At 57.3% G+C, this 8,449-nt stretch overlaps 1 protein-coding gene across 1 annotated transcript; it reads left to right on the top strand.

Annotated features, from left to right (window-relative positions):
- Nucleotides 1-5,028: 5,028 nt before the first annotated feature.
- On the top strand, nucleotides 5,029-5,991 carry FAM181A (family with sequence similarity 181 member A). The gene has a single exon (XM_016212485.2). It carries the CDS (start codon nucleotides 5,113-5,115, stop codon nucleotides 5,989-5,991), a length of 879 nt encoding a protein of 292 aa, XP_016067971.2. The 5' UTR covers nucleotides 5,029-5,112.
- The last annotated feature ends 2,458 nt before the right edge of the window (nucleotides 5,992-8,449 follow it).

The following is an 8,449-nucleotide window of genomic DNA, read 5'->3' as shown; positions in this document are numbered from 1 at the left end:
GCACCTGGAGAGAACAAATCACTTAATGCATGCCCTGGACTTCAAGCAAACGGTGCGTGCTGGGTAGTCATTCGATGACTATCCTGAGATCGCAAGATGGGCTTTAAAAAATGACCATTCCAGCTGCTTGTCTCCATAAACCAAGATTTTCTAAATAGCCTGGCACCCAAATAAAGGATGGCTGATGTCAGACCACAATCCATAACCCCTGATTTCGAAGTTCTCTGCCATCAAAACAGCTTCCTTGTCTTACTCCATGGTTTGCAAAATAAGTGGAAAGCGCATTTGCATGTGTGAAATGAATCTCGCGGCGCACGGCTGTCGCTATTTTACATGTTGGCTGCCACATAATATTTTGTAACGGGCTTCTCTGATGAAAGTGACTTGAAAGCCTGCCACCCCAGATGACCCCTCTGGCTTGACTAGTGCATGTCACTTGTCAACTGACCCCCTCTCGCTTTCCGTTTCTGTCTGCAGCTGGGTTGGCTAAATCCTAGAAGTGGATTATGTCAGATGACATCCAGAGATTTGGGACGGGCGGCTCCTGGTAGTTTGTTTGTGAGACCAAGGAAAGTCTGGTTCTGTAGTTCTGTCTCACTCATGGGTGGGCGGAAGGGGACTGTTGAGTCATCGAGACAAAGTCAGTCTCCCCTCCAACAAGTTGCTTCGGGGACAGAAGAGCAAGACGAGTAAGCCCACCCTGCACCCTCTGGTTCCTGACATGCAGTAGGAACCAGAGTAGAGTTGGTGCTGAGTAGAGCTGGCTGGAGGCTAGGAGTCCCTGACACTGAGTGGGGTGAATAAACTTGAGGCAGGGTTAGCAAGGCTGGAATGCAGAAGATCCACGGGCGGCAACAGTGGGTTCTGGAAGGGATCCTCAAGTTCAAATCAGCACAGCTTACTTGCCGATAATAGAGCTTTCTAGAACCCCTGCTCTGGTGCAGGGGATGCGATTGTGAAACAGTACTTCCTGCTTTCAAGGCATCTACAGTCCCAAAGAAACACAGTTTGCCATCAAGTACACCCACAGCAACCACAAGGGTCCTTCATTAAGGCTGCTCTGTGCCAAGGCAATTCTAGTCACTGAAGATGCAGATGAACCAGCAAACTCCCTGCTCTCAGGGAGCTTACACAGGTGTGGTGGGGTGGGCGGGGAAACTATAAATGAAAAAGAAGACAGGGAACAGTTGTTTCCAGTCCACAGGAAAAATTCTATTCAGCTGAGTGGGCAAAGTACTTAACTCATGAAACATTTAGTGAGAAGCTACTCTGTGCAAGACCCCAGTAGGGGTTAGATTACAAAAGGCCTTCTGTATTAAGCTAAGGAGGTTATACTTTATCTTTGAATCTATAAACATAGGGCTGGGAGAGGGTGTCCTATATAATGCTAGAGTTGGAAGTCTTCCTAGATGCTTGAGCTGGAGTTTAAAGAATGTAGAAAGGACAGGGTTGGCTGAACAGCCCTGAGTTGGGCCCAAGAATGAGAGGTTTGAGGCTTGTCTTTGGGTTTGTCACCAGTTGCAAATAAGAAAAACAATTCCCTTCCTGCCCAGACACAGGACCATAATGAGAGTGTGACTGTGAAAGGGCTCTCGGGAGTGAGGCATAAGTATTATCACTGTTTTTCCACCTGTCTATATGGCCTCTCAGAAAAACAGGGGTCAAAACGGGTCAAAGGCAGCCCCCAGAGGGCTGGCCTGAGGCCTGGGTTAGCTCAGGACCCTGGATCGGTTCGCAGGCCACAGTTCTTTAAGCCACAACTCCCTGCTCTCCCTGGACTGATCTCCCACAGCCATGGCTCCCATCTATAGTCCTGAGTTGGAAGTTGACAGTCAGGTTTGATGGAGGGACTGAAGAGCTGAGGGGCGAAGGGATGACATCACAGGCAGGCAGTGCCAGGATGGGCTGCAGCGACTGCAGGTGCCATGGGACCTGAGGAAGCTGAGCCCACGCGAAGCGGTGTGGGCAAGTCTCGATGCTCTTCGAAGGGAGAAAACGCTCCAGAGAGAGGCCCCGCAGGAGCAGGCATAGGACGCGAAGGAGGCAGGGTGGGCACGGGGCTGCGATGGTGTGAGGCCAGGCTCCCAGCAGGGGCCACGGAGAAGGTGGTGAGCGGCGGGCTGCGGGGGATTTGGACGCATGCCAGGCTGCGTCCCTGGCCCCCACGCAGGAGGCAGCTGGAGCTGGGACGGGAGATGCGAGAGCCTGACCCGATGGCCTTGGGCACTTTCTCCAGCCATGGGTGCGGGTGGCCTGGAGCAGAAAGGCTGCTTCCTGCCTGTACCGGTCAGCGTGGGCTGGGTTATGCTGCAGAAACAAGTAACCCGCAAAACTCAGGGGCTTCAAATGACGATGGCTTAGCTCCCATCCATGCAAAGGCTGCTGCAAATAGGGACCGCGCTCTCCGGGCCATGCAATGGCCAGTGACCCAGGGTGCTGCAGTCCAAGGTCACGTCCATCTCAGTCCCAACCCCCACAGCAGGGGAGGGGGCATGGAGAAGGCCACCTCCCCCCGGGGGCTATCTCTGCCAGACCCTTCATTTTGCCTGTAGGGACCCTAGGCCAGAGGGGGAGGTGTCTTGGAGCTATGCCACTGTGGGCAGGAGTCTATTGGCCAGCAGGAGAGGGTGGGACCATCACTCCTGGGCGAAGCCTGGCCCCACCCTGTCAGCGTTCCTAGCCTGGGAGGGGAGACTTCAGAGAGGAGTCCCTGGCATTTCAGGTTGTGGTGCACAGGGGTTGGTTGGTGTATAGACCATCAGCTATTCGGATGGCCGGGGGCCAGAAGGAGGCGGCGGCAGAGACAAGAGAAGGAAGGGAAGAGGAAGGAGAGGAGGGGACGGGCAGGAGGTGCAGGGGCCCACCAGGCTGGCTGGCATGGAGGTCTCGCCCATCCGCATTTCCCAGGCAGCCTCCCTCTGCCACTGGCCTCACCTTCCCTCTGGCTAGTTGGTGGGCAGGGCCCACGCCGGCCCTGGGCTCCCTTGCTTGCTCAGAGCGTCCCTGCTTGCAGCCCTGCTGGCGTTGGCACGGTGACAGTAGCCAAGTGTGCAAACTTGTGCCATTGTCCCCAGGCCAGGGGGAGCCATGGAGACTGGCTAATATGACACAGGAAAATGTTTGCTGATGGCAATTCTATGGGCTTTGTCCACCGCTTTCTCCATCATGACGACTCGATTTAAGTCCCTAACTGTTTGACTACAAATGCAAGGGGACCGTGCAACGCCAACCTTTTGTCCGGCCACACTGAATGGGCAATTCAGGCTTTGTGCAGCTCAATTGAGGAAGCAAACATAAAGACAAGATTCCTGAGAGCTCCGGCTGCCTTCCCATGGATATCCCGGGCCCTCTTTGGAGAGTCCTTCCCGGCTACCTTTGCCCACATCAGTGTGCCGCTGGCCCTCACAGGCCTGCCACTGGCCCTGGCTCAGGGAGCGGGGAGGGGAGGGGAGGGGAGGGGAGGGGAGGGGAGGGGAGGGGAGGGGAGGGGAGGGGAGGGGAGGGGAGGGGAGGGGAGGGGAGGGGAGGGGAGGGGAGGGGAGGGGAGGGGAGGGGAGGGGAGGGGAGGGGAGGGGAGGGGAGGGGAGGGGAGGGGAGAGGAGAGGAGAGGAGGGGAGAGGAGAGGAGAGGAGAGGAGAGGAGAGGAGAGGAGAGGAGAGGAGAGGAGAGGAGAGGAGAGGACAGGAGAGGACAGGAGAGGACAGGAGAGGACAGGAGAGGAGAGGAGAGGGCCACTCAACACTCAAGGACAGCCGGGAAGGCTGCCTGCCTGGCTTACCCGTCCGATTGTCTGTCTGCACTGGAGCATGGCAGCTGCAGGCCTGGAGCCTAGGGGGAGGATGGCAAGCCCATCTCTTCTGGGCCCAGCCCCTCCTCAGTCCTGGACTTTTTAAACACACTCACCACCCCCTCGAGAAACCAGGGAACCGAGGTCAAGGGGAGGAGGCCGTGGAGGCCGAGGGGGAGAGTGGGGCTGAAGGGTAGAAATTTACCGGGAAATGATTGCATTTGCGAGCTGTCTTTTTTGTGATGGTCCCCATGGTGACAATTTGTGACGGCAAAGAATGTGGGAACGGGGCGCTGCCGCCTGATTGGGATGCTTTGTATCTGGAGAGGCGCTCCTGATTGGCCTGAGGGGCCCCCCAGCTCTGGGGACTTGTCCTCCATTCAGCCCACTCGAGGGCGGCACAACTGCTTCCAGCCGGACGCTCGGAGCTCTCAGGCCGCACGGGCCTGACCCAGGTCTGCGGCGGGAACCAGCCGGGCCACGTTGGCGGGCCCGGGTCCGCACCCTCGGTCAGTGTGGAGGTCCAGGCGGCTGGGCCCAACTGGGTGGGGGCGTGGGGCAGGCTGGGGCCCGGAGGAGGGGCGAGGGACTGTGGGAGGTGGCCCAGGAGGCATGAAATTGCTGCAGATGCTTCTACGGGGGTGTTCCTCCTGCCACAGCCTGCGCTCAGCCCGCCAGGCAGGCCCGCGCTTGAGTGCCAGACAGGGGTCCTGCCTGACTTGCGTGAGAGCTGGGGGTGGAGCGTGGGGACAAGGAGGGGCTGATGCTCGCAGGGCTGGGGGCGGGGGTGGGAGGAGAAGGGCACCGCCAGGGAGAGAGGGGCTTGGCTTTGCTTGATAGTGGAGCAGTCACCTCTGCTCAGAAAGGAAAACCTTGCTGGCAAGTGCACATGTTGGCAGCGTGGTGTGTGTGAGACACAGTGGGCTGGGAGTGAGGAGATGTGCACTCCAGCCTCAGCAATGCCACTTGTGGCTGGGTCACCTTGGGCAAGTCACCTGACCTCTCTGAGCCTCAGCTGCAAGTAGAGGGCAACAGACCCGAGAAGACTAAATAAATGTGTTTGAGCCCATTCCATCACGGACACTCATGAAATGCTTAGTGGCTGGAATGGGTGTCCAGCTACCCAGGGCTATGTCTGGGGCTCAGGGATGCTGGGGCCACTGTTTGCAGCCATGTGGTCTTTGGAGAGGGCTAAGTTGGTTGCTCAGAGAGACTCCAATGGCCTGTGTGTCCCCCAGGTCAGCTCTGTGCCCTTTCCTGGAGCTGCCAACCACTAGCAGAACCACCCTCTTCATGGAAAGCCCCGTGAAGTGGCCCCCCTGGTGATGGCATCCGACAGTGACGTGAAGATGCTGCTGAACTTTGTGAACCTGGCATCCAGTGACATCAAGGCAGCTCTGGACAAGTCGGCGCCCTGCCGCCGTTCCGTGGACCACCGCAAGTACCTGCAGAAGCAGCTCAAACGCTTCTCCCAGAAGTATTCCCGGCTCCCGCGGGGCCTCCCCGGCCGAGGGGCTGAGCAGCACCTGAAAAGGGAGCCCGAGGAGCGCCCCGGGAGGCTGCCCCTCAATCCTGGCCCTGATTCCAGCCCTAGCAGTGGTGGGGACTGCAAGGAGAAGGCTCTGGGGAACCCCTACAGAGAGGAGTGCCTCTCTCAGGAGCAGACCCTACAGGGGCAGAATCCAGAAGCTGCCAGGCCTGGCCAGGTGCCCATGAGGAAAAGACAGCTGCCCGCTTCCTTCTGGGAAGAGCCGCGGCCCACCCACAGCTACCCCATGGGGCTGGAGGGGGTACTGGGCCCCAGAGAGGGACCTCCCTATGAGGGTAAGAGATATTGCAAGGGCTTGGAGCTCTTAGGGCCCGAGATGGCCCTGATCCCCATGTCCCCAAGGGTACTGGCTGAAAAGGAGACACCCAAGATGCCTGGGGTCTCCCTGGTGGGCCGTGTCAATGCCTGGAGCTGTTGCCCCTTCCAGTACCATGGACAGCCCATCTACCAGGGCCCTCCAGGGGCCTTGCCTCAGGGACCGGTCCCCAGCCTGGGCCTGTGGAGGAAAAGCCCGGTTTCCCCTGGGGAGCTGGCCCATTTCTGCCAGGATGTGGATGGCCCGGGGCAGAAAATATACAGACCCGTGGTTCTGAAGCCAATCCCCACTAAGCCGGCCATGCCCCCACCCATCTTCAACGTCTTTGGCTACCTCTAGCTGGGCTGCCAGGGCCTTGGCCCCCACCTCCCCCAGGAGTGTTGGGGCCCCAGGTGTTCTCCTGTGAGTAGTAGGTTGGGCAGCATGTGGCCTCCTGAGAACCTTCCTTTTATGTGTGTGCCGGGCGGGGAGGGCAGGAATGGGCACTGGCTTCTCAGGCCTTCACCTTGGGAGCTGTGGGGTTGGGTGTGGCTGGTCCCTCTCCAGCCAAGCCAGAGCCCGACAGATCATCGGTCCCCGTGCAGACCTCAGGCGGCAGGGCTTTGCCTGGTCTGCCAGCCACCCCAGAACCCGAGTTCCACATCTGTTATTCCGCCACCCACTCTGTAAGCCAACCTCAGTTCTGTTCTTTTTGTTCTATGTAAATATTAAGACAGTTAAAAGAATAAAGACATTTCTTTTACAGTTTCCACATCTTGGGTCTCATGAAGTTGAGTGGTACCCAGGCCTAAGAAATGCTGGCTGTGCCCAGAAGGAGGGCTGCTTAAGGAGGTGACTGACTGTGCGGGAGGCCAGGAGTGGCCCAAGGGCCTCTGTGATGTCTGGGAGTGGGCACTGGAGGCCAATAGCTCAATTCTAAGGGGGTAGGGTGGGGACGAACCACCAGGGAAGGATGCTCTGGCTCTGTGTCCGAGGACAGAGGCTGGAGGAGGCCTGGGTCCTCAGAGGGTCCAAACTGCTCTGCAGAAATAAGGAGGCTGGCACCATGGGAGGCAGAGCTGTAGTCCTGGCTCTGTCGTGGGACATGGGCTTTTCCTCTCAGGGCCTCCTTGCCCCACCTGCAGAATGAGGGGAGGGATGACAATGGTGCCCTCTGTGGTAGCTTCCACTTTGATTAGGCCTCAGAATCCTTCCTATGTGAGGCTCCAGGAAGAGTGATGACTAAGAGACTTTTCCACCCTGCTTATATGTGTCCCAGTGTTCCCCTGGGGGCCACATCCGCATGGATGGGCAGCGTGGCACTGGGAAGTGGCTTATGTCCGATGGTCCTGGAGGACCTCAGAGCCACAGAGGCTATGCGGCACACAGGATCGGGAGTCCTCAGCCAGGACCCCTGCCTCAGGCTGCTCTGGCCCTAAAGAGCAGGGAGAGGACCAGGGACAGGCAAGTGCCCTCTTCTCCCCTTGGATCCATTCTGATGAGCCTCAGGCCCTCCACACAGCACAGCAGTGCTAAAGCACTAATCCAAGGTCTGCCACCTTCCAGCTGTGACCTTGGACAAGTTACTCAACCCCCCATACCAAAATTTCCTCATCAGAAAAATGTGATTGAAATAGGCCTGCTGCGTGGAGTGTCGTGGGGATGATGTGAGGGTCCGGCACTCTGAGAACTGCTACCCAAGTGATGAGAAGCTGCACCAACCAAAGGCCACCTCTCCTGGTCATCTGGCAGTGTCTGTAGGTCCTGCCATTAGATATCTCAGTGATCTTACGGACTGGGCCATCCAATCCCCTCACCCCAGAGAAAGCATGGAGCTCTGGGAGGCCTGTTTTCTCGGAGTGGGTGCTGCCTGAGCCCACCTTGCCTGGGACCCCACAGACGGGCGGGCTCCACGCAGCCTTTCCAGGGGAATAGCTGGAAAGCATATTAACTCAGACACAGGGAGACTCTGTCTGGAAGCAGAAACCTTTACTAAGACAGAGCTCAATAGAAGCATCTGGCACCTTGAGTCCACATGCAGGAGCAACCTCGGAAAAATATCTCTAGGAAGGCTTTAGTGCCGATGCTCCCCTGACCAGAAAACAAACTGAGCTGGTTCAGGGGGAAACCCAGGAGCCCACCTCCTACTCACAGCCTCAAATCCCAGCACCGGGTCCAACGTGCTCCTGCTCATGACATGCATTCAGGGCTTTAAGAATTTGGGGGTGCTGTGGAGACATGTGAGGCTGTAATCCTCCTGGGGGGCTGGGGAAGCATTGGGGGGTGTTCTGCAGAGGGTAATGGCTATGAAATTCAGCAGTGATGGTCAAAAGATTTACCAACTGCACAGCCTGAGCCCCAGGCAAGGCATTAACTCTTCAGTTGCTGGGCTGTGGGAGGTGGGGGTGGGGACCTGAGGAGGTCAAGGTGGGGAAGGAAAGGGGTCCTGACCAGTGGCTGTGACCAACTGACATGGACTTACATCAATAATCCAAGAACCCAGCCCTAGTTGGGTGGGTAGCTCAGTTGGTTAGAGTGTCCTGATACACCAAGGTTGCAGGGACATACAACAGTCAACCAATGGATGCATAAATAAGTGGAACAAAAAATCGATGTTTCTCAAATCAATCAATAAATTAAAAAAATAATAATCCAAGAACCCAAATGCAGCACCAGAGCATCCTAGACTCAGGGATCCCACATCCTATAAATAAATGGTGCCAATGGGCAGTACCAGGCCCTCCTTGCTTACCCCTCTCACCCTCCTCCTCAACCTCACCTTCTCTAGGGGGCATCTCATTCAGACCACCCTGGGGTG

This window comes from Miniopterus natalensis, chromosome 1 (assembly GCF_054644295.1).
Source record: "Miniopterus natalensis isolate mMinNat1 chromosome 1, mMinNat1.hap1, whole genome shotgun sequence".
NCBI classification, from domain to species: Eukaryota; Metazoa; Chordata; class Mammalia; order Chiroptera; family Miniopteridae; genus Miniopterus; species Miniopterus natalensis.
This window is presented reverse-complemented; position numbering and strand designations above follow the sequence as displayed.

Coding starts and splice junctions, on each gene's coding strand:
- FAM181A (XM_016212485.2), top strand. CDS start 5,113: ATGGCATCCGACAGTGACGTGAAGATGCTGCTGAACTTTGTGAACCTG.